The 24,997-nt window shown below is 38.3% G+C and overlaps 3 protein-coding genes and 2 long non-coding RNA genes across 5 annotated transcripts; 4 read left to right on the top strand and 1 right to left on the bottom strand.

Moving 5' to 3' along the window:
• Positions 1–1,121: 1,121 nt before the first annotated feature.
• LOC116930548 (unconventional myosin IC) lies at positions 1,122–8,486 on the top strand. The gene is made up of 19 exons (XM_045167214.1): positions 1,122–1,296; positions 3,487–3,675; positions 3,762–3,877; positions 3,949–4,019; positions 4,114–4,322; positions 4,402–4,581; positions 4,665–4,877; positions 5,002–5,434; positions 5,502–5,788; positions 5,887–6,069; positions 6,135–6,305; positions 6,384–6,572; positions 6,654–6,884; positions 6,950–7,070; positions 7,149–7,276; positions 7,386–7,631; positions 7,724–7,791; positions 7,889–7,991; positions 8,074–8,486. The coding sequence occupies exons 2-19, from the start codon at positions 3,550–3,552 to the stop codon at positions 8,083–8,085; spliced, it is 3,087 nt and encodes a 1,028-aa protein (XP_045023149.1). The 5' UTR covers positions 1,122–1,296; positions 3,487–3,549; the 3' UTR covers positions 8,086–8,486.
• Positions 8,487–9,578: 1,092 nt separating this feature from the next.
• Positions 9,579–11,661, top strand: LOC116930549. The gene is made up of 7 exons (XM_032937927.2): positions 9,579–9,731; positions 9,850–9,973; positions 10,039–10,285; positions 10,349–10,494; positions 10,556–10,784; positions 10,860–10,976; positions 11,065–11,661. The coding sequence occupies exons 1-7, from the start codon at positions 9,681–9,683 to the stop codon at positions 11,189–11,191; spliced, it is 1,041 nt and encodes a 346-aa protein (XP_032793818.2). The 5' UTR covers positions 9,579–9,680; the 3' UTR covers positions 11,192–11,661.
• A 3,859-nt stretch (positions 11,662–15,520) lies between these two features.
• Positions 15,521–16,605, top strand: LOC116933445 (putative nuclease HARBI1). Its single transcript, XM_045167203.1, has 4 exons — positions 15,521–15,800; positions 15,888–16,117; positions 16,184–16,324; positions 16,399–16,605. Exons 1-4 carry the CDS (start codon positions 15,572–15,574, stop codon positions 16,603–16,605), a joined length of 807 nt encoding a protein of 268 aa, XP_045023138.1. The 5' UTR covers positions 15,521–15,571.
• A 1,511-nt stretch (positions 16,606–18,116) lies between these two features.
• Positions 18,117–18,552, bottom strand: LOC116933446. The gene is made up of 2 exons (XR_006641659.1): positions 18,228–18,552; positions 18,117–18,158 (listed from the first exon to the last, which is right to left on the bottom strand). It is a non-coding gene; the product is annotated as an uncharacterized LOC116933446 (long non-coding RNA).
• A 3,272-nt stretch (positions 18,553–21,824) lies between these two features.
• LOC123467167 lies at positions 21,825–23,464 on the top strand. The gene is made up of 2 exons (XR_006641658.1): positions 21,825–23,233; positions 23,307–23,464. It is a non-coding gene; the product is annotated as an uncharacterized LOC123467167 (long non-coding RNA).
• Positions 23,465–24,997: the final 1,533 nt, after the last annotated feature.

Here is a 24,997-nt window from a genome sequence, read left to right as displayed (position 1 = left end):
GCTGAAGACAGCAAGTCTCGTTATATGAACGATGCGGAACATTCTTCTACTTTCTAAGAAAAATGAATGCAATTATAACGATCTGCTATAAGGATAAAAAGTAAATCGTTTGCATTAATGTAAAGAATATTAAAATAAAAAAGAAGAATAATAATACAAACCACAATTGGAATAGCAAATTTTGGGATTTTTAGCCGAACACCATTTGTCAAATTAGGTGTACCCTCTCTCAACTTCAGCGGAATTTGCAGCGCTATATTTCTAATCAATTAAGGAAGAGGGGGAGGGGAGGAATCGTGGCTCGTACGCATTGAAATAGTCACCAAAATCAAAGACAAAAATTATGGTTAAAACGATAAATCAATGCGATGGAAGGAAAAAAAAGTAAATTTTACGAGTTGATGGGATTCCCTAGTAATAATGCCCAACCATTAATTGTTCCATATGGGATCGGCTATTCATAGAAGCTGAAGAACAATAATAGCGCTTCAAAAATGTTTCTTCTCGTTTCTCCTTTCCGATTGGATGGCTTTACTTTGCATCGACTGCAAGTTGTTATCAACCCCTACACCCTTATGATCACGGCGAGGGTTCAGTTCAGACGTTACCGTAAAATGATTTGCGGCTGTTGCGAAAGAAAAAAAGAAATGTCTACAAAGATTTTACGAGGTGAAAATTCACATGAGAAAAAAGTAAAACAAAATAAAACTTCTTGCGAAAGACGGATAGGAATGAAAAAATGCTGGCTCAGTTGGTTGCTCCAAATGCACGTGTCGGTCTGTTTATCTTATCATGTAGCTATTTCCGGTTGCTGGGGAGTGAAAGGCTATTAGAGCTGAAACCCCAATTTGACCATTACGTTGAGTTTTGTTATCCCCGACTAATTTCTTCAGTATCTATGATGGTTAAAAAAAAATTTGTTTATCTCGTTTTAATTTTTTTAATATCCAAAAAGCATTCAAAAAATTCCGATAGATGGCAGCCAGCACTGAATTAATTGAGGAATTTTAACCTTTTGGAGCCTCTCGCGTGCTCGAAAAAAAGCACACAAAAACTGTGGCGGGACTGGCGGCACAGTTATCATCTGGAAATAAGAGGTGGCTATAGTTGAAAGTTGTTTTTTCGTCCCCATCAGCCCGATTTTACTGTCAAGTCCCGACCGGTGCAGTCAAGTACTTTTCGTGCTCCCTTTTACCTATTCACTTTCTTCCATTATCTACTTATCTTGGTTCCACTGGACCATTTCCACTTGTTCCTTCTCTCCCCTAACTTGAAAAGCAGTTTATTTCAAACCAAGTAAGTTCGTTTTGCATTTTAGTTGGTTGTGTTTATTCGTTTGTTTTTGTTGTTTTGTTTTGTTTTTCTTTTTAAAAATGTGCATTTTTAGTATTTGTGACTCACCGTGAAAATGGCGATAAAATGTTCTGGCACTGTTTGTGATCGCCATCTGTCAAAGCTGCAGATGTTCGTCACAGTTGTGTGTTTTATTTTTTAATGTTTATTTTTATTATTATTATTATTTTTTTTTTTTCGTTCGAGTGTTCGATTTTATTCTTCGTTTGTTCAACTGAATACTACCTAATTCGTCAAGTACGTAGTGGCCTAACTAAATATTTCGTTCGTTGGTGTCAGTGTGTGTTAGTTAAGTTGCGATTCGTAAACCGGATTCAGACACATTCATCTTTTACCATCCAATTGATAAGACGTGTCCCAACAAGCTACCGGCCGGCTTACTTATCTTATGAATTATGTCGTTTATCTTGACATAATAATATCACTTTATCTAAGAAAAATGACAAAGCTCGGACTATGTTTGAGCGTCTAGTGTTTGAAGCTTTTAGTTGTTAACAGAAGTTAAACCTTAGAATGATTTTTAATCGAAATTAGCATCCACAGTCACGTCAAACAATCAACTTTCCACCGGTAACCTGTTAGGTAACAACGGTCGTGTTTTGTGTACTGCATATCTAGTTGACGTGACACGGGAGCCCGATGAACTCCACCTTTTCACTGTTGATCTCATAGGAAAGTTTCACCTGGGATTATTGGCCTTTGTCACTACCAGCTTTTTTTTTTTTTTACTATCACGCCCTGTAAACAGCCAAGGCAACTTTCCCGTTTATTTACTGTGCATTATCTTTTTTTTTTTTTTTTTCTTGAGGTGAAGGGAATCGTGCATAGAACGTCAAAGTCACAATGAGTCTGGTACTGTTTTCTTATCTGATACAGCTTGATCTCTCCAGTCAACAAGCATTGCGACACCCAGTAAAAAGGGATCGAGATAGATCACTCCACGGACGAGCCTTTTTTTTTTTCATTTTTTTTTTCGTTTTCAAAGAAATAAGGGAGAAAAAAATGTTTGTTTTCGGCGAACAAGGGTATGCTTGACGTCGATATAAAAAAAAAAAAAAACAAAAAAAAACAGGTTCCTTTTATTTCTCTAGACCTTCTGAAAAAGAGTAGAAAAGACTAAAAAATAACCGTGACCATGGGTTCGTTTCTGAAGCGAAGCGCATCTCAGACTAGAAATTAAGAAAGAAAAAAAAAAAAAAACGGAAAACAAAAATAAACTCATTTGCATTGAAAGGGATGACGTCTATGGTGTGCAACTACGATTGATTATTCATTTTTCAAGCTGGCCGCGCCTGCATCGTGAAATCTCTACTGGTTCAATGGAGCAAAGTCGATTTCTTTGGTTGTTATTTTTACTGCCTGTGCGTATCAGCCACTCGACCATCCGCCCTCCTATTTTATCATTCGTGAAATTCCCAGCTATGCCTTCCCTGTGCTATTCTTTAAATATTTATATAAACTGTACATATAAAAAAAAAAGGCCTGTCTTTTAAAAGTTCCTCTACTGGAACTCTTCAGATCCGTGTTGAAGCAGTGATTCATTAACCTCTATTTTAAGGTACACGCAGCAGTCAGCATCCGCCTTAATTCGTTCAGTGGGCGAGTGCGTGCGTGCGTGCGTACGTTTACCCGTAGAAAGAACGCCCTCCCCCTCCCCCCCTCCCCCCTTGCATCCTGGGTGTTGTTGTTGCTTCAACACTTACCCCGCCTTTCCAATAGCATCTTCCAAACTTGAATAACAATAAGGAAGGCAGCGTAGATGGGAAAACAAGGTCCTACTATGGCGAGCTTTTGGCTTATGATTTGAGTCCATTTTCCTCGAAGTCTAGAAATCATTAGTCGCATATTCTCAACGTGACCCCGACATTTTTTTTTATTTATTTTTGTTTTTATTTTTTCATTTTTTATTAATTTTGTGTTTTTTGTAATGAACCATTGCCTTGAGCGACATTTACGACTGATGATTCTATCAGTTCAGTTCCGGTCGCTGTGAAGTAAAGCTTAGCAATGAAAAAGTTCATGCTCTGATTGTTTTAACACGTTTCGCTGAGTGGTCTACCATTCGCCAACATTTTATACCATGCATGAACAAAATTTGAGAATTAACAAGTGCTATCTGATTTCATACGCTAGGAGAACGGCCATTATCTACCGTCGTCATCGTGGCCCCTCCTTCCAGCCTGAGAGAACAGCACCATGGAGAAAGATTTGCACGTGCGGGACCGGGTAGGAGTCCAGGATTTTGTTCTGTTGGAGAACCACACGTCTGAGGAGGATTTCATAGAAAATTTGCAGAAACGATCGAAAGAAGAGCTTATTTATGTATGATACATTTTTTTTTCTCTCTCTCTTAGACTTTTAGTGGTAATTTCAAATCGAGGCTGAATTATTCTTTTCATTACTAACAGACATACATTGGATCAGTGTTGGTTTCCGTTAATCCGTACAAGAACCTCCCCATCTACGGATCAGACTATGTCGAAAAGTATCGCAATGTCAATTTCTACGAGCTGCCACCACACGTGTAAGAGAAATCTTACCCTCGAGCAAATAGCCTAAAGCCTTTTCACCTTATACCTTTTATTTGCGCTGCAGATTTGCCCTGACGGACACGGCGCTGCGGTCTCTGCGCGGAGAGCTCATCAATCAGTGCATCCTCATTTCAGGTTCATTGCGATGAGTTTAACAGTTGCATTTCCCTTTGTACGGATTGTTAGTAATTTTGTTGCCGTTGTTGCTTTTCTTGCTGGCGGCCACCAGGTGAATCTGGGGCGGGAAAAACTGAGGCATCCAAAAAAGTGTTGCAGTTCATTGCGGCCACAACGCGTAAGAAGGCGAGCCTTGAGACGGTAAAAGACAAATTGCTGCAATCCAACCCGGTTTTGGAGGCCTTCGGTAACGCTAAAACCAATCGCAATGATAACTCGTCCCGATTCGGCAAATACATGGACGTCGAGTTCGATTTCACCGTAAAATAAATTTTCTTAAAAACGAGTTTCAGCAGGAGAAAGTCGTACCTGAGAGCGCCGCTTGTTTCATTTCGTGCAGGGCGACCCCACCGGTGGACACATCATCAACTACCTGCTGGAAAAGTCACGTGTCGTATTCCAGGCTAAAGGCGAACGCAACTTCCATATATTTTACCAACTGCTGGCTGGAGCTGACGACGACCTTTTGGAGAAGCTATTTCTCAAGAGGGACCCTGATCTCTACGTTTACCTTAAACAGGTTTGCCATACGCTGCGCTAGTACAATGCACAATGATGGATGGATACCTTTGATTCGATGGGTCTACTGTTTTTTGATCGCAGGGCGAAAGTTCACGATTGAGTGGAGTTGACGACGCGCAGAACTTTAAAATCGTAAGGGGTGCTCTGCACGTCATGGAAATTGGAGACGAAGAACAAGAAGCACTTTTCCATCTTTTGTCGGTCATCATCCATCTTGGTAACGTCGAGTATGCCAGCGGAGAAGGTGGTCGAGCAAGCATCAGCAATCCTGCTTTGGTTTCTACTATCGCAAAGGTGTGTATCAAATTATCGTATTGTTGTTTTGTTTGGAAAGAACGAAAGAAAAAAAAAAAAAACCAGTATTCTAAAATTGGGGCGTCTTGAAAATAAAAAATTGCTTTTCTATATTATGCATTAGCTTCTCGGATGCCCGGAAGATAAGCTGGTGAAAGCTTTGCTGAACCGTACAATTGAAGCACGCGATGACGTTGTGGTATCGCCAATGGGGCGCGATGAAGCTGTTAAAGCGCGCGACGCTTTGTCCAAATCCGTTTACGAGCGCATGTTTAACTGGCTCGTCCAGCGACTTAATCGCTCGCTGCAATCGGGTGCCGAGGTCAAGAAGAAAATCGTACTCGGCATTTTGGACATTTACGGCTTTGAAATCTTCCAGTCCAACAGTTTCGAACAGCTCTGCATTAATTACTGCAACGAGAAGCTTCAACAACTGTTCATCGAATTGACGCTCAAATCCGAACAAGATGAATATCGCCGCGAGGGCATTGCTTGGGAACCCGTCGCCTATTTCGATAACAAGATCATCTGTGACCTTATCGAGGAGAAGCACAAGGGTATGATACAGTCGTTGCCAGTACATCAAAATGCATTCTTAAAACCTGTTTCTTTTCGTTCATCCAGGTATCATTTCTATCATGGACGAAGAATGTCTGGTGCCGGGCGAAGCCAACGACAAAACATTTCTTAATAAGATGGACAAGCTGCTGAGCGAACACCCGCACTACGTCAGCCATGCGAAAGGTGACACCAAAACGAAGAAAACGATCGAACGTGAAGAATTCCGTCTAGTCCACTATGCTGGCGAGGTCACGTACAACGTCAATGGCTTCCTGGAAAAAAACAGCGACCTGTTGTATCGTGATTTGAAGGAAGCCATGATTTCGTCTTCCAATAGGATCACCAAAGATGTACATGTCACGATATTTGTTTTCTACGTAGCCTAATTCCTTTTCTTATTTGATTGAATTTGATTTTTTTCTTTTTTTTTCTTTTTCTTTCCCGTCAGATGTTCACGGGAAGCGAACTGAGTCGAAAGAAGCGTCCAGATACGGCCGCGTCACAATTCAAGACCAGTTTGGCCCAGCTGGTGGACATTTTGGTTAGTAAAGAGCCGTCGTATATTCGATGCATCAAACCCAATGACGTTCAGAAACCTGGACTGTTCGAGAAGGCCATCGTCACGCATCAAGTATGTATGACTTTGATGACACATTTTAAAAAGGAATTTCATTTCAAACTTCCAAATTTCATTAGGTGAAATATTTGGGTTTGATGGAGAATTTGAGAGTCCGTCGAGCTGGTTTCGCATACCGTCGACCTTACGAAGGCTTCTTGAATCGCTACAAAAGCCTGTGTCCGGAAACTTGGCCGCATCCGAAAGGCGATGCCAAAAGCTCCGTTCAGACACTCGTCAATCATCTGAAGGTGAAAGCAAAGTTTTCCCCAAATGAAGGCATTATAAGCCATTCTCAATACTGATACAATTCAATGTTTGAAACGCAGTATGGAAAAGATGATTATCGCATGGGTCTGACCAAGATATTCATCAGGCTGCCCAAGACTCTGTTTGAAACTGAAGACGCATTTCAGAAGCGCAAGAACGAGTTGGCTAGCAAAATTCAGGCCAAATACAAGGGCATCCTGCAGCGACGCAAGTACCTGGCTATTCGCGCTCGCATCATCATCGTGCAAGTAAACTTATTGGCGAAAAGAAATTGAGAACTTTGTTTTTTTGTTTTTTTTATTAAAACGATTTGAATTTTACATTTTAAGTCGCTGGTTCGTCGTTTCTTGGCTAAACGTCTAGCTGCCAAACGCCGATCGGCTGTAGCCGTGATTCGTCGATTCATTGTTGGCTTCATGAAGCGTAACGAGCCGATGGGAAGCGACAACGAAAAATTCCTCGGGTTTGTCCGTCACCAGTACCTGTTGCGTTTGGCTAAACAGCTTCCTCAATCAATTATGGACAAGTCCTGGCCCGACGCCCCTGCCAGTTGCCAAGAGGTTTTTGGCATTTGTCTCACTTGCTGGAAACCGCGAAAATACGTTTGATGTTTCTTTTAATGCAGGCCAATAATATACTGAGGGCCATGTACATGCAATGGATGATGGGACGTTACTGCAAGAGCCTTTCGCCTTCGCGTCGGCATCAATTTGAAATGAAAGTGTTGGCTGAAGCGGTATTTAAAAGTAAATTGTGCAACTCCCCCCCCTAGTGTTTGCAGTTGTATTCAAATGATTCATTATTATCTTTTTGCTTGACTGTAGATAACAAAAAGAGTTACGGTGCCAGTGTCACCAAGTGGTTCGTCGATAGCCGATTGTCCAACGAACAAAAAGAACTTTTCCGCTCTAATTTTGAAGCCAATGTCAAATCCCAAGGCGAGACTATTTTGGTATGCTTTTATGCTTTTACACTTTATTCGTCGCCTTTTTTCTCGTCGGTTACACTTGATGGGTCATTTTTTATTATTATGATTTTTTTTTCAATTGGGTTTTCTTTAGTACTCGGCTCCAGTTACGAAATTTGACCGTCATGGCTATAAGGCTCGCGAGCGTTTCCTAGCACTCACCAAAGCAGCTGTCTATTTACTAGATGCCAAAGACTGTAAAGTCAAACACCGCTTGACATTCAACGATATCACTGGCATAACGGTGACCAACAGTCAGGATAATTTGATCGTGGTGCGAATCCCCGAAGACGATAAAAAAGACAAAGGGGACCTGATCCTCGAATGCAACTACCTGATTGTAAGTCAACGAATCTTGTTTATTTTCAAGTAATTGTTTATTTTCACGTGCTTGTGCATAAACTGGATACACATTTTTTTTTTTTTTTTAAGGAAACGCTTACCTGGATTGTGGATACCTGCAAAAAACGCGACATAATTCGATTTGAATCCGCAACTTCGTAATGATCCACTTTCACTAATTAATCGACTTTTACAATTGCAATTATTCATTTTCTACAATTTATGTATTGTTTTTTTTTTGTTTTTTCCTTAAAGGCTGACGCATCACATTGCCAAGGGTAAGCCTGGTACTATTGAAATCACCCGAGGTGGAGAAATAACGGGCATTTCTAAGGGTAAAAATGGTCATCTGATGGTGGTAAGTTGCCAACAACCGCTAAAACGTTTATCTTCTCTCAATAAAAATTTTATTTTTTTTGGTTTGTTATCTCACGCTTTAGGCTGCTACATAAAAGTCGAAGCATAAACGTAACCGTTTAGCGGTGAGACGGGCAATTCACAAGCGACAGTTCAGATAAAAAGAAGACATTCCTTTAATTTTTTTTTTCTTTTTCTTTTCCGTAATTCATTTTTGTTGATTACTATTTTTGAGAGATGACAAGCAAAACGACTCGGAGCACCGACAACAAGTGCCCTTATTCGATTTGGTCAACTATTTACAAATTATAATCGATAATAGTGATTTGGAATTCCAGCAGCTAGTCTCGTAAACATGGTATACAAATGATATAGCACAAAAAATCCTAAAACATATTATTTGATTAGATTGTTTACGAAGGGGAAAATTATTGAACTTACTATGTTGAATTTATGTGCATTTGGAAATCGATAACATGAAAACTTTATCAATTGAGACGATATTTTTGTTTTTTCTTTGTTTGATCTCAAGGTAGAGTAACATTCACACAAATACAGACCTTCCATAATTTGGCAACTCATTATTCGGTTGAAGATTCCTTACATTGAAGTTTGACGGCCAGAAATTCTGATTACAATTTAGATGCGGATCGCAACGATGACGCAACAAGTAACCGATTAACTAGAGTGAATCATCTATTTGTGTACTCACGACATCTGAGGAAGCCAGAAGTTAATGCTCCATTCAGGTTTCACAGCATGAATGAAACGAGATGAAGTGTTTCGATGCGCAGCAATTCAAGACCATACTGGGATGTTTTGAAACTCTCAGCAAGTCAGGTGTTTGGGTTTTTTTTTTTAAATGAAGTGTTCAAGGTTAAGCAAATTGCGTGGTGGCATCAAGACAAATGCGGGCGTTGTTTAGCAATGAGAGAATAAGCAGAAAAATCACGAATATTCAGGATACAATCAATATTGTTGGTTGAATGGGAAAAGCCATTTAATTATTAGTCTGATAAGTTTTAAAATTATGCATTTTCTTTATATTTAAATGTGGATAAATAAACTGAATGAATTTCCCAAGCAAAAATTTATATTGCCATCAATCAATTTGCTTTATTTTCGTTTTGATTTGTCGAATTCTTGTAGGTCCTTTGAAGCGAAAAATTATAAAGATTATACATTATCATTTAACTTATTTTCATTAGCGTTGTGAAGGATAATTGAAAGTGTCTAATCATATAAAAAGTGAATGCTATTTATATTAAGGGGAGTGAGGAACGATTTTTTGCTGTGTGAACTTTACACCTTCGATGCATTTTGTTTCGTGATATTTTCAGTTGCTTGAATTTGGAAAATCTTTCCATAGATGGAATCACTCAGATTATTTGTAGCTGCCAACGCCAAAATAAGACAGTCGTGTCGTGAGGAGCATGTTAAAAATGCAATCTTTTACTGATCTTCCCCTAAGGTGAGACTTTGCATAAAGTCTCCGCCCTACAAAAAGGAGGAAATGCAGCAACAAGTAATAATACGTGACCCCTGTCTTATTTTATTTTTTTGTGTAAACCTGGAACATTTCAATTTGATCAACAACATAAAAAAAAAAAAAAAGAACAGTTAAGCTGGGCTCTACGACTGTTCTGTGGGTATTCGTCCAGCTATACCGGCTGAAAGCGCATGTTCAGCAATGAAGCTCTTGACTGTAGCGATACCTTTCCTAGCATCATTTTTTATTCAGGTAAGAAAACTTTGCTTATCCCAAAAAGCTATACGCACTTGTTGCAAAATAGCTGCTATCGTTTATTTAAAAATTCTCATCGAGCTTTTTACTTGGTTTTCATGAATACCAAATACAGATTGAACAAGTAATATGCCATGGGCGTTTAATGAATCCGCCATCAAGAAACGCAATGTGGAGATTCGGTTTCCCCAATCCAGTCGACGTAAAAGACAATGAGCTTTGGTGCGGGGGAGTCAAGGGTAATAACACACCTTTTTTTTAGCAACAAGAGGGATCATTTATAAAATTTCCTTCAATGTTACAGTGCTATGGGATGTCAATGGTGGCAAGTGCGGTGTTTGCGGAGATCCGTGGAACGAGCCTCAACCCCGCCCTCACGAAATTGGGGGTTACTTTGCAAACGGCCTGCTAGGACGGCGCTACACTCCGGGACAGGTAATCGACATAGAAATTGAGCTCACTTCGAATCACAAAGGGCACTTCGAATTGCGACTTTGTCCATTGCTCGGATATCTAACTGCAAACAATGAAACAGACGATTGCTTCGAAAAGTATTAATCATCGTATCAGCACGTTTTTTTCCTTTATGAATTTTAATACCAACCATATGGCAGGTACCCACTGTATTTAGAAGGCCAATCCACGTATAAATTCCTGATTCCAGATGATTCGGAGAGACACGTAGTTTTCAAGTATCGCGTTAAACTGCCTAACCAAGTCACTTGTACACATTGCATAATCCAGTGGATTCACTATGCCAGTATACATTTTTTTAAAGGGTCGTTTTCCCGTTAGCTGTTAGCATTTTTGTTCACGTATAGGCCACATTAACGGGACCTGCGATGACGGAACTGTAAACATTGGATGTGGAAAACAGGAAATTTATCGGAACTGTGCGGATGTAGTCATCATCAGCAACACAGGGGGCTTTGAACCATTTGGACTTATTCCAACTATTCCGACAAGCCAAAACGTTAATCCATATGCCATTAGATTATGGAACAATAACGCTCATCATGGCACGCACACCGAGGAAACTTTAGTTGTCCGGTACAACCACTTTTAATCCTTTCAATATTTCAACGACACAGAAAATTAATTCAGTTGCACCTTAAAAATGCACAGCTCCCAGTCCTGTACTGCAGTTGGAAAATACCGAGGGATCAATTACTTCGATTCCTGGTGCATGACTAGCTGTATGAAGTACCCGCCCACTTGTCCGGAACACGCTTGTCAGTGCATGTAAGATTGTCCCCTTAACCATCTTTATGGTAGAGAAAATACTCTTTTATTCCAAATACGAAGTATCGTGTTGAATTATATTTTGCAGAGTAAGCTGTGCCCCAAAGGAAGAACTGCTAAAAAGCGAACGAGTATCAGAGGAATCTTTTTGTCAGCACGATTGCTTGCTATCGCCCTTTAGCGAGCGATGTTCTCGATTGTGCACATGTTCTTAGGAGAATCGAGTTTGCTGACTGGAGGAGATGAAAAGTCAAATTAACGTCTACTTTGACGCAACCATCGATTACCTTAGTGGATTAGTTCTACTATGTCGTAAAAATTGTAACCTGAAAATTTGCAGTGGAACACTGTTTCCAGTTGGACGAAAGACGTACCTAAATGGCACTATTTTGCTATTGTTTAAAATAAACGATTTTTAGTGTCTATAAGTAAGGGAAAATTCAAATTCAGTTAAAATAGAACACGAAAAACAATCACCCGTTTTTTTTATCTCTTTGAATTTAAAATGCCATATTGCACTCGAATCTTGAAACTGTTTTTTTTTTCTGGAGGAAACTGTACACTTGTATACAGTGTACAGCCCCATGCCATGCAACGTTTGTATCTCATGGATTATAAGAAGAGTACTTCTTCAGTCGGTATTCCGATGAAAATACGAGCAATCAAATAAAGCAGTTTACGCGCATTCTCCTAAGTGACTATCCCAAGCAATAAAAAATAATAATAACGATAATAAAATGCAACACCCAAATGAAATAGCTAACTCTTTGCCAAAAAGTGTTGCGGCAAACAAAGAAGTACAATAAGGTTTCTGTGATGATACACTCGACGTGCATGTGCGAAGCGTCACAGAGAGAGAGAGGTGAGGGTGATGATGATTGAAGATGAAAAGATGGATTAAGTTGATGGACTTAACGATGTATTTCCAAAAACAGGCTTAAAACAAAGGACTTACGTGACTTACGGACTCAACGGATAAAACTGAACTAGGCTACTTCAAAAAAGGCAACTGACTTTCACAGATTACATTAGGTAGGCCCTTGCCTTCCATGAACCTGCCCTTTGAGGGGAGAACTGTAAGTGGCAGCAAAAAACATAAGAGACTGTGTTTACAAAGAAAACAAAACGTAAACGAGATCTTCTTTGCTGGGGTGTTTCCATTTGGAGAATTTCCGACGTTGTTGTTGTTAATTTTCCTTGGGGGGAAGAACTCCTCGGTAGGCACACCTCGGTCCACATAGTATCTGATGATGATCAGATACCTTGCATAGCGAGCAGTAACGCGGGTGTGGGCAATCGATCAGCTTAGTGTGCCCGGCAACTGCCACCGGCAAAAAACAACCGAAACATCGGTGCTGCTTGAAAAGAAGTTCAAGCCGGTCCTGGTTAGTGAAGGTCATGAACTCCTCACATTCGGCAATCAACCGACCACACCCAGATGTGCCTTCCGGTTTCCCAACGTGTTGCTTGAGAAAACAAGGTAGTACTGGCGTGTGGTTAGGCACCACATATTTCGGTCTATCCGATAGGGTGACGGATGCAGAGACGGGTTTTTCCTTTGCCATCTCTCGAGCTTGGTGGAGAAGAGATCTAATGTAGCCACTCATTAAAGTCTCTCTACCTGAACTGAAGTGAACGTGTACGTTAACAAGATCCTGTGTCACGTTGTCGATTTCTTCGTTCAGGTTCACGATCGTTTTATGAGCGCACACAACCTCAATTGCCGAATTCCTAGCACTTAAAGCTTGATTTAGGCGATCGCGAAGATTAGCCACACACTCTTCTTCCCTCTCATGAGACTCTTTTAGTTTATTTTTCATTGTGGCAGAGGATGGAGGCGGATATTCTGCCATTTTCTAAAGTGCACGTAGATAAGTTATCTTGCGAGTGTTCACAGTTCACGTGTTTTGTCAAATGACTGTCGTCTACTGACCTTGAAGGCTAAACAGTTTCTCATCACCCAGCATTAGCATGGTGTACAAGGGAGGTGGAGCAACTCTTCAGTTAAAAGGGGTATCTCCAGAGATAAGGAGATGGCTCACTCCACGTAAAGCCCAGCAGTCGACATTTTCCCTCCTCCCCCTCTCTAGCAAACGAATTCGACTGCGCTGCTCCTTTCGGCCAGCTCCGGAATCATGGCTGTACTTGGCGGTAAGGATTTCCCAGTAGCGCTCCCCCTTCACGTTTTAAACCATACCGTCCTTACCGCCAAGTACAGCCATGATTCCGGAGCTGGCCGAAAGGAGCAGCGCAGTCGAATTCGTCTGCTAGACGATTGATATAATAGGCTACATTACCACATAAATCCTAAATGCCTTTATGAACTATACACATGGAGTGAAATGCGATCGATGGGATTTGACAGCATAAAGTCATAACAGGATCATGTAGCAAAGATGATAGATAGGTGAAATAGTTTTCCCTTTTCTTCTGAAACAAACAAAGTTGATCAAATCCGCTCTGCAAAAGATAATTTTACCTCCTCCGAAAATCGTTTTCATCAATTGTTTCTTTTTCTATCGCTCTCTGCCATTCTTGTTTCCAAAATAAACAGAGTTCGAAGAGTAAAAAAGAAAGAAAAAGAAACAAGTGTGTAAACACGGAGATCTCAAGAAGCTCAAAGATGCCTCCTACTAGGATATAAACAGAATCCATTTGAAATAAGCTATATAGCAAGCCAGTCCATAGCGAACGAAGTAAAAAGCGGAAGATTAATAAAATAATATAATCTTTCATTCATGAAAAGAAATTTTTAAACTAATTTTATTATTTTTTCTAGTCATATATCACACCGTACTCCCCAAACCAACTCGCTATTTCAAATTATGCGCCTTGAATACAGCGTTGCCGGTACGAAATAATGATTGAAAGTTCTTGAAATTCCGTTACACACCGACGTCTGATGCCCCCAAGGCCTCAGATTATGACGTCTGTCTGTCGGAAATTAAATACAGTTTATTTCCCTCTATTTTTTAAAGTACAAATTAGATTTTCTAAACAACTTTGAAAAATTTACCCTTTTATTAATTTTTAAGATGATCTGTTTATATTTAAGTCCCTAAATTTGACGTCTGTCATGCGGGAATGTTGATCAGCATGACAGTGACTTACTTCTTAGAGATAATTCATATTTGCTAAATTAAGTTTAATTTTTTACCCTTCACGCCGACTTCGTGATCGCGTCACGTTTGAACGCCCCGGCCGCCAGTCGACAGACGTGGCTTTTCTTGCATCTGACAAACCCCCTAACCCTATTTTACCCCTAAACCTTTTCCTAATGAAAAAGCATCTTTTTGTCGCTGAGCTCCCAGACTATAAGGGTAACAACAGGAAATCATCTTTGAATTAAATTACTTCAGAGTTGGAAAATTAAACATTTTGAATTTAAAAATTTCGATTGAAATCACATTTAGTCAACCACATTGATGAATGACGAGACAAGTTTGAGTGACAAGATTTAGACAGTTTTTAGAAGAGGAAAACAAAATTAGTTGTGTCTCGTTTTTACTTGGTTACGTGAGATGCAAGAGTAGGGGAGACCGGGGCTGCTTGGACTTTGGGGTCGAATGGTTTTTTTATGTTATTTAAAAACCAGTTGTAAAAAATTTTTTTTTTGCACTTGCTTATTGCAAATGCCAAAAAACTTTGGGGGGGGGGGATCAATTTTCGTTAGTTAAAACCCCTTTGTTGTTTAGTAAGAACAAAATTTAAAAACGATAATTTAGCAAAAAAGCAGATTTATGTAACTTTTTACACGTTAAGCGATATATTTTTTTAGAATTTAGTACTAAAATACAAAACATAATTTTTTAAAATTGTATAGTAAAAGAAGGACAGATTATTTTATTCAAAACAAACGAGGGTCCATTCAACCCCACTATTTTCGGGTTTTCCAAGAATGGGGGTTTGCACTATAATTTTTTTATCTCCACCAATTTTAAACCAATGAAAATAAAAAAAATTCAGGAGATTGAAAACATAGTTGTCTATCACTAACAACAGAAATATTTCAGGTATCGTTAGTAAAAAACCGAGATATGATGATAAAAAAAAAGTACTTATCAGCCCCGGTCTCCCCTATATAAAATACTTAACAAGGCAAAATTGCCATTGAAAAGAATCTAATCCAGAAATGACAGCATTAGAAAGGTCGCCATACCACTTACAACCTTTTGTGCACTTTCAAAATAAGCAGAGTTTCAAACAACTCGTCTGATAACCGATTTCTTCTAATAGTCAAAACTAAGGGACCAGGGGCCGTATTCTAGCCTTGACTTAAGCACGGAATTTTTTCTTAACTTACTGTTTTTTTCTTAAAAATCCAATTTATGCTTGGATTTACCTAAAACCGTATTCTAGCTTTTCTCAACTCACCTTTTTTTCTTAAGAAATATTTTGAACTTGTCTTTTTAAACTTAAGATAGCAAATTTTTGTAAGCCAACTATTAGTTTATTTACAGCGGTTATTTTCTTAAAATTCCGTGCTAAGGCTAATGCTTACAGCTATTGTTGTCCTAGTTTTCAGTATTTTCACGTGTCATTGTTTTGATTATCAAGTAACAACATCTAGTGGTCTAGTGAGAATTTAAGTGAAGATGAATAACATCGACGAGTTCGAACGTCACCTTGATGTTTTGAACGAAGTTTTAAATAGTGACAATGACAGTGATGCGAATGAGGAAGACTTGTATGAAAAACGAATAGAAGTGAGAAGGAGAATGGTTCCGTTTTATCGCCAACGTGCTGATATTTTTGATCTATTTGACGATAATCAAATTTACAAAGTATTTAGATTCGATAAAGCTTCTATTTGGTATATCGAAGGTATTCTCTATTTCATATTATAAGTAGTCTTAAGCTACTACAACATTTCCATGTGTATTAACTGTTGCATTGGCTGATTAACCATAGGACTCATTTCCAACAAATTGGGACGCAAGTTGTTTGGTAAAAGATGTTTGTTACCTATTGAACAAATACTTGTATCCCTTCAATTTTATGCCAATGGCACGTTCCAATCAACTGTGGGAAATGTGTTGAAGATAAGTCAGCCATCGGTGTCAAGATGTGTAAGAGATGTTTCAAATGCTCTGTGTGAAATATCTTCCGATCACATATTCTTTCCTGCAAATCTCTTAGAGGTAATAAGTCATTGTTGACAACTATAAGTGAAAAGTTAACATTATATTAATAATAATTAATTACAGATTCAACGAGGCTTTACTGAGATAGCAAATCTTAGAGGTGTAGTAGGGAGTGTTGATGGCACTCACATAAGAATTGCTAGGCCCCATCTCCATGAAGAGATCTACGTTAACCGAAAAGGTTACCATTCAATCAATGTGCAAGTGAGATAAATACAAAAAAAAAGTTTATTTCAACACGATACAATTACTAACACATTCATTGTACCACCTTTTAGGGGATTTGTGACGCACAGTGCAATTTTTTAAGTGTAAGTGCCTCAAAGCCAGGCAGTAGTCACGATGCAAATGTGTTTGCAGATAGTGTGATTGGCCGGGCTTTCAAAAACAACGAGTTTGGCCAATCTTATCTCTTAGGCGATAGTGGCTATGCCTGTACTCCGTTTCTTCTAACGCCATACTCTCAACCCCCAAGGAAGAGCTGAGGTATATAAGTTTCTCAGCTTTGTTTGATTCTCAAAAAGATTGATGATCCTATTTTACAGTTTTTAAACTAAACCTTGTAGGAACGATTTAATACGGCTCACAAGAATACTCGCAACACCGTTGAACGCATTTTTGGCACAGTTAAACGACGTTTTCACTGTTTACATGGAGAAATTCGCCTTCAACCCGGCCGTACTTGTCGGTAGGCATAATCACTGAAAACTTATTCCACTTACAATTATCCAATTTTTAAATTTCATAGAGTAATTATGGTTTGTTGTTTTTTTCACAACATTGCGCGAAAGAGGAAGCAGCCTGACTTCGATGAAGGGGTAGAAGAAGGAGAATTGTTTGAAATGAGAATCCCTCCCGAAAACAATGACATAAACGAAAATGTCAATCAAGAAAAACTTCGGCTGCGACGTGAAGGATTCGCAAAGCGACGAAGAATAACACTTACTCAATTTACGTATTAAACGTGTTATTGTGTATTAGATTGCATCTTTAGTCTTTCCATACATGATATCGTAGAGATCTTTGGGGATTTCATCGTCTCTCATTGGGTCATCCCTTATTTTACGTGCTGTCATGATGGAATTAAGAACGTCAAATCTATCACGAAGAAGACGTTTTGATGATGACAAATCAGATTTTTCGCATAGTAGACGTTTAGAACGATTAACTGTCTCACGTAAACTACAAGTAGGGGAATTTTCTTTCGGTTTGTTTGACAAGAAACCAACAGTTGTGATGCCTAAAGACGTAGAAGGACGTTTAAGTAATGATGGTGAATTACTTTTACGAATAAGTTCCGTTGACGACTCGGAACGACTGGATGCTGGATTGGCTTCGTAATCATCTTCGTCATTTCCGAACTCTTCGAAAGATTTGCGATTGAAGATTGTCATGGCTATTTCTAATTCGGGATCATCACGATCTATGTTTGATTCAATCTCTACGTGTTCATTATTAGAGCATAAAGAAAGGGGATCATAATCGTGAATACTCGGCGCATCCTTTTCATTGTTGGATCTTCCAAGCTCTTGAGTTGGGTTATTGATAGCAGTTTCAGACTGCACCCCACCCTATTATTTAAAATGCATAATAAAGTTTAGTTGGAACTCTGGTTAGCTATACTATAGAATGATATTTACTGTAATAGAGTGTTGCCTGCAAGGGGGCAGCATTGGTTGGTTTTCCATAGAGTTCATTCAGCATTTTAATATGCAACGGTTTAAGAATTACTTCTGGGCCACCTCCTAATAACAAAATTTTTATACGTCATACCTCAATAACATAAACTCTGCTATAATAGGCTACCTGTCTCACTCAAACTACGATTATACTCAGCAATCTTGGCATTTTTGCTTTGATGTTTTTTTTGCTTTGATGTTACCAAATTTCTTCTTACAAATTTCTTCTTCGTGTCTTTAACATCATGAATTGGTTCATCGTCATCAGGACAGGCTTGTTCTATGGTTCCTTTATTTTTCCTCCACCCTTTTTTGTGTTCCTTGGTAATGCCCGGCCTCAAGGCACCAAGAATAACACCCTAGACCAATTAAAATCAACAATCAAGTTTACATTAAACTAATAAGCAACACAATTATAGCTAAGTTACCTTTCTTGCGATGTACTCATCAACTAAAGTTTCTATTTGGAATGACGACCACGCTTTTTCTTTTATTGCTGGGGCCATTTCAATCTCGTAAGTCGATTACTAGAACAATAAACACAGTTCAAGATACCAAAACTGTCAGTCTTATAACTTTAAAAATACTAACTAGATTCTAGCTCTAGCAGACGCCTTGTAATAATAATAAAGTAAACAGAATCTATTACTGTACGCAATGTCATGAAACGAATATTCTTATTGGTCGCTATAAGGTCCGCCCTCTAAGAAAAAAAAAAATTCTATGCTTGAAAAATCTGATCTTGGAATTTGAACTTATTTTAAGTTTAAAAAAAAAAGTAAGCAAAATTTAAGCTAGAATACGTGTTTATTGAAATAACGAACTTACATTTTTTCGTAACTTACGTGAGCAAATTTTATAAGAAATTTTAGTAAGTTTAAGACCAGAATTTAAGCCAAGGCTAGAATACGGCCCCAGCGCTGAACAACCGTTCGACTGGTGCGCTGTAGGGGAGGCTAGTGTTAAACCGGAGGAAAATGTCTTTAATACGGGGATATTTATGTAGGGAACTTAAGCTTCGATCATTATAATCCAAGAAAAGATCAAGCTCGTTCATTATTGATGTTGCTCTTGAAGGTATTTGTAAGGGGTCTTCCATGTTCTCACAGTGTGCAGTATCTCCTTGAAGATCCAGTTTTCAAGTTCAGCTTCAATTAAAATCCTTACTTTTCTTGCTAGCATTTCGTTTTCTTTGGCTATCCAGTTCAACTTGAACCTTGGGTGGACCGTGGTTCCAATCATAAGAGAATTTCTTTCCACAAGTTGTTTGCATCTAACAATGATCATGGGTTCAACCACTAAATTAGAAAGTTTTGTTATTAATTATTTAAAGAACTGTCGAGCTGTCTTTCAATATGGCCGACAAGCCCACGGGAGATTGCAACTCCATATCCAGTTGAAGCAAGATCCTTGCATTCGGTCATGCCCGACTTTATCTTTTGGAGACAAGGTATAACACAACCGAGATAATTGTTTTTCTCGGATTGCAACACATCTAAGTATTTCACCAGTGGCCCCATAACAGCCAGGTATTCCTTCAAAAGGGTGAGATCGGATTCGTCGAGGACCTCGATCTTTAGTTTCTTCATGACTGTTTTGAGTAGGGCTTGGTCTTGCTGCAATATGCATTCGACGGCGTCGAATTCCTAATTCCATCTAGTCGCTCAAGGTGTTTTTAATTGCCAGTCAAGAAAATGTAAAATGAAGTAAAGAATATCTTGAAAGAGGGAATAAAAATAAATTTTTCAGTGATTTAGTAAGGATACCAAGATATCCATAGATGACTTCAGAAGCTTTAACGCTCCTATTACTCAAATTCCATTGCTTTTAGAGTTTTCCAAAAGTTTGTTCATGAGGTTTTTTTAATACTCCAGAGTGGCAAGTTTCGATAACCTTTCTTATGTCAGTTGTAGCTACCAAATATAGGCTATGTGTATTACAGGGAATGTCTTCACATAACGTGCTTCGGTTGTAGTTGAATTAAAATCCGTTTTCATCGACTTCTTTAGAAATTGAAGATTTTAAGATGCCCACATAACACAATGCAGTCCGTCGGATGTCCGACAGATGTCGGGGTCGGATGTTGAGTTCATCTTTTTGATATCCTCCGGACAGCCTGATATCCGATTTGGATGTCCTATAAATGTAATTTTTTTTGGTTTTGATCGCCCTCAACAGCGCCGTCGGACATTCTAAGGATATCCGAACGGGCTTTCATTTGGCTATAAATATGACATGTATTGGGCCTATAATCTTGAAAAAAATATTAGGCTATATCAGGATTCGAACGCAGGTCTCCCGCACCACAGATAAATATTAATCCACTGTGCCAATCTATATCTATAATTGATATCGTTTTCGAACAATACAATCGAATTGTTGTAAAACACTTGAGTTTTTTTCGATAACAAATCACATACAGGATTTTTAAGAAGTCAAGATGATGTCGAACTTAGGTTAAACCTGAAGTGTATAAATTGCAATTAAACAATTTATGCTAAATATTTTTTGAATTTTAAACTTCAGCATGATTTATTAAGTTTAAAGTAGTTTTTTATTATTTGAAATTATAACCCTATCATAGGTATACTGGTTTTGAATATTATTAAATGCTGAATAATATTTATTTTCTGTAAGTTAATTTCCAATGGCTTCGTTCCCGTAAGCTAAACGGAAAGCCTGTGCAAACAAAATCACGACTTACATATATTTTATTCATTTTTTGTAATATTGTCGCGGGTGAAAAGGGGTAAACATTATCTCCTAACACAAATGATTCACCCGCTCGTTGGACTATGTTGCGAGCGTGGGAATGATTCATCTTAAGTTTATCTGTACTAAAGAAGATACGGAGACATGCGCTCCGGAAAAGGGCGTATATTGTATTTCGGTATAAATACCAGCGTAAAATTCAGTTAAAGGGTAGTTCCCTGGAGTCTTCAGACGCTCTCCGAGTTTGGTATGGTCATCCCTTATTGTTATTAGTTAAAAGTGAATAATTTTCTAGAATTTAAGTCATCACTTGTTGTATTCGTTTGTTCTTGTCCCAATACAACTCGTGTGACAATATATTTTAAAATAAACCATCCGGCAAATAGATAATTACTTCTTATTTTTTTTTAAATTTTTCGTATTAAATGCTGGACTTAAAATAAAAATACGTTCAAGGAAAAATTTTTAACATGGTTAAGTTCTCCCCTTTTGGAAACAAAGAAATTTTGACAATTAATAATGAAACTTAGTGATCGGCCCCAATTAGTTCTAATTGAGTTAACCGCCCCGCACCGATAAAGTGCATTCAGGGTTAAATTGAGGTGCCACTTTTTCAACCGGGGCGGTGCGGGGAAAAGGTTTTAGGTTAACCCGTTGCCACGACGCAATTTTTAAAAATGCTGTTCTTTCGGTTTCAGAGTAAAAATCGGGGCAAGCGGGTAGAACGAGCTATTATCGGGGTTGTTATCGGATCGATCGGGTGAAACAGTCAATCGATAATGTTTTTTGCATTGATGAATCGATTGATTGCAATCCAATTGATTGCAAACCCCGATTGAATTCGGGGAGAAGAATTTTCCACCCTGAGCCCCGCCTCGATGGCCCGAAATGAGAAACCCGATTTGCAAAAAAGTGCCCCGATTGGCTCGAGGATCCTTAAATGAAACCATTGAAAATCTTCTTGGCTGTTGGAAGGAGGTCCGTAGAATATAATTTCTGCACATCCATTGCACTTCCAAGGTGACTAGCCGACGGACATCCCTGGAACTACCCATTGAGTACATGGATATCTAACGGATATTCGGCCATGATTCGGATATCCGACGGCAGAAATGTGCTATATGGGTGTCTTCCACTGAAATATCTATTTCGTTCATGTCAACGTCAAACTCCAAGTAAATAATTCCATATCTTCAAAATTATCAATTCCGAGATCATCTAAAAAAGGGACCAAACAAAGATTAGTTTTGATTATCAATATAATCAATTAAAATTATGCGCTACCATCAGATGCCGTAAGATCAACAGGCGAAGTTTTTTTCGGTTTTCTTGCTGAGAGTTCGTTTTCGCCATTTCCAGTTTATGCAATTGAGTGTCATTCACTCTATCTTGGTAGTCCTCCTGCATGGACTGAACCGCTTTTTTTATGTTGGCCCCATTGTCCGTTATTATGCAGCATACTTTTCCTTTTAAATTGAAATTTTTTATTTCATTTTCAATGGAATTCGAAATAGCTTCGAAAGTGTGACTACCTAGCAAAAGTAGAGTAAGGCAAAACTTTCTGTTAAAACCAGCTATTGAACTACATACCAGTAATTCTTTTGCAACATATAGCCACGGTCTACCAGGAGAGGTAGACAAATGCCCTATCCCTTTCATTAGCCAGAATAATGGAGGGACCTTGAAGGTTCCCTTAAATTCCGCTTAGAACGCGAGCGATAGGGAGACACAGATTTGCACTGTGTTGTGTGTGACGCTTGTTGTCAGTGAATGGCTCCCTTTTTCTGATTTCAATTTTTAGTTTATTTGACTAAATTAATTTACGTTTATCGTGGTGATCAAAATGGTTAAAAAGTGCTTTGTGGCCGCTGCTCTGAGGGGTATTACTCAAAAAAGGTGAAAGTAACTCAATTTCGAACTCCAAGAGACGAAAAACAATTCATTCTCTGGCAGAAAGCTATTCCAAGATCTGACAGAAAGTTAACAAAAAGGATTGTGTATGTGCAAACCACTTTGAAGAGAAATATTTAATTAAAGTGAAAACCATTCTCGATCAAGTATTTCCTCTGAAAATTGAATCTATGCCTCCCTGACGCTCGCGCTCCAAGCGGAATTTAATGGAACCTTCAAGGTCACATGTCTAGTCTGCTTACATGGTGTTTGTCTACATCTTCTGGTAGACCGTGATATAGCTTCAGAATTTCTTGTTAGAGTTGTTTCTTCTAGCCAAAGAGCCGTGATGCCGATCCACGACCGATGTGATGTTGACCACATATCGGCCCCACATAACAAAATGCAGTCCGTCGGATGTCCGACAGATGTCGGGGTCGGATGTTGAGTACATCTTTTTTATATCCGCCGGACAGCCCGACATCCGATTTGGATGTTCTATGGATGTAATTTTATTGTTTTTGACCGCCCTCAACAGCGCCGTCGGGCATTCCAAAGATATCCGAACGGGCTTTAATTTGGCTATAAATATGACATGTATTGGTAATGTATGACAACAATTAAAAGAATGTCTGTGAATTTGTGTACAGCAACAATAAAAACAGATTAAATTCTTTCCAAATTTAGTCCTTATCAGTAAAAAGATATTCAAGTTTTTCTAAGAGCCGTAGTGCCATAAGAATGCACTAAAAAAACGGGGGTGTACCTAATCGTTTGGTGGGTACCGTAGGCCTACAATGACACAAGATCGAATGCCGAGCGTCATTTCTGTGTAAGACTCTTTTATTATTTTAATGTAGTATGCTATGATTCATAAATTAATCGAAAATCAAATTTTTTTACAGAAAAATTAATCACCGAAATTTTATTTTCGATTATCGAGGACTTTCGATAATCGCCCGAAAAATAATCGAACGGCAAGTCTGAATACGAACCTTTTTCACATATAAACTATGACAACAGTGGAAAAACTTGGTTTTCGAAATAAATAACATGAAAATTACATGCAAATAAAAAAAAATCGTGACATGGAAAAAATGTGGATATGTTTTTGCTTCGTTTAGGGATGAAAAAAAATCCAAGGTGCCATGACATTGACTTTTGGATGTAAACCATTAACAAGGGCAATAAAAGAAGGATCATCAACAGTGTTGAGTGGAAGAGCTTTACTTATTATAAAATTTGTAATTAGGGCATCAACTTTGCTTTGTTCCAATTTAGTTAGTATGGATGGAGCCTTAGATGATAAGAAATTTAGCTTAGATTGACGAACAACAATTTTTTTCTTCCTTGCAGCGATTGTCTTTGATTAAACAGCTACATTATCTCTGGCAAGTTTCTGTTCTTTCTTCTGCTTTTTATAATCAATAAGCAAGTTTGAGTGTTTCTGAAATAGTTAATAAGATGTAAAATTTTATTAGGAATATTATACAAGAATAGAAAATCTTGGTATTTAATTACCTTGATGTGCCTTATCCAGTTGGTTTTTGATCGAATTTGGCAACTGCATGCCTTTGCACACGTCTTACAAGTGCATGTGATGTTATTATTCCCTTTAGGCTTCGATTGAATCAGCACAGCTTAAAAAGTAAAATATGAAAATCAGGGACGACTATACCAATAGTTGCCTTCAGCCACAGCAACATCTTCATCGCAAGTCTTTCTAGAATAAAAGCCAGCAGCATCACTTTTCTTTTTATGTAGATCAACATCTTCTTCACTTGAATCTGATGTAGAAGAATTTGAACTTTCTTGTGGGCTTCGTTCTGGGCTGATATTACGAGCAACATTCGAATCATATTGATAATCTTCAGACATGATTCAATATACTCATAAGCTAAGACTCAACGATCAATAATACAACTAAATATCAACGTATTTAAAGTTAAACGTGAGCACACTGTCAGATTTATCACTTCAATAATACCTTTAAGAATAAAAACATACAGTACCCCCCAAAAGATTAGTTACACCCCCGTTTTTTTAGTGCATTCTAATGGCACTACGGGTCTCAGGAAAACTTAGATATCTTTTTACTGGTAAGGGCAATTTTTTTTCCTTTTTTCCTAGATCAGAAGAGCAAGTGCTCTAAAAGTTATCTTTGCATTAAAAAATTGTAGGAGTTACACCCAGGGCGCTAAATTATCGTTCACATGATTAGGTACACCACCTTTCCCCCATAAACGCCATGTTAATACCGGAATTTCCAAAAATCCAAAAATATAATTAAAATACTTCAAAACATCCTTAAATTAGTTTTTTATTCCGAACGATGCGTTTTTATTTACTCTTTTAGAATATAGTGCATGTTTTTGAATTATTTGCTTTACTGTTTTTGAATTACTAAAAAAATGCTTCCCTATACCCCAAAGTTGTTACACTCAAATGTTTTACGGAGAAAATTATGATTTGTGCTTGTGCCATCAGGGGCGCTGGGATAATTTTCAAGGGCTCAGATTTTTGTCTTAAACACAGCTAGATTTTTCGTATAAAAAAAAATAAAATAAAAAATAATTGTTTTTTTTATCATTAGGAA

Source organism: Daphnia magna, unplaced genomic scaffold (assembly GCF_020631705.1).
Source record: "Daphnia magna isolate NIES unplaced genomic scaffold, ASM2063170v1.1 Dm_contigs153, whole genome shotgun sequence".
Lineage (NCBI taxonomy): Eukaryota > Metazoa > Arthropoda > Branchiopoda > Diplostraca > Daphniidae > Daphnia > Daphnia magna.
Note: the sequence above shows the minus strand (reverse complement) of the source record. Positions and strands in the feature narration are given on the sequence as shown.

What these genes read in the sequence shown, in the direction of transcription:
- LOC116930549 (XM_032937927.2), top strand. Translation starts at nt 9,681, where the DNA reads ATGAAGCTCTTGACTGTAGCGATACCTTTCCTAGCATCATTTTTTATT. An exon ending in GAGGAAACTTTAGTTGTCCG is followed by an intron (nt 10,785 to 10,859) that starts GTACAACCACTT and finishes AAAAATGCACAG; the next exon opens with CTCCCAGTCCTGTACTGCAG. An exon ending in GAACACGCTTGTCAGTGCAT is followed by an intron (nt 10,977 to 11,064) that starts GTAAGATTGTCC and finishes TATATTTTGCAG; the next exon opens with AGTAAGCTGTGCCCCAAAGG.
- LOC116930548 (XM_045167214.1), top strand. Translation starts at nt 3,550, where the DNA reads ATGGAGAAAGATTTGCACGTGCGGGACCGGGTAGGAGTCCAGGATTTT. An exon ending in CCAATAGGATCACCAAAGAT is followed by an intron (nt 5,789 to 5,886) that starts GTACATGTCACG and finishes CTTTCCCGTCAG; the next exon opens with ATGTTCACGGGAAGCGAACT. An exon ending in TCGAATGCAACTACCTGATT is followed by an intron (nt 7,632 to 7,723) that starts GTAAGTCAACGA and finishes TTTTTTTTTAAG; the next exon opens with GAAACGCTTACCTGGATTGT.
- LOC116933445 (XM_045167203.1), top strand. Translation starts at nt 15,572, where the DNA reads ATGAATAACATCGACGAGTTCGAACGTCACCTTGATGTTTTGAACGAA. An exon ending in TTCTATTTGGTATATCGAAG is followed by an intron (nt 15,801 to 15,887) that starts GTATTCTCTATT and finishes GATTAACCATAG; the next exon opens with GACTCATTTCCAACAAATTG. An exon ending in ACCATTCAATCAATGTGCAA is followed by an intron (nt 16,325 to 16,398) that starts GTGAGATAAATA and finishes ACCACCTTTTAG; the next exon opens with GGGATTTGTGACGCACAGTG.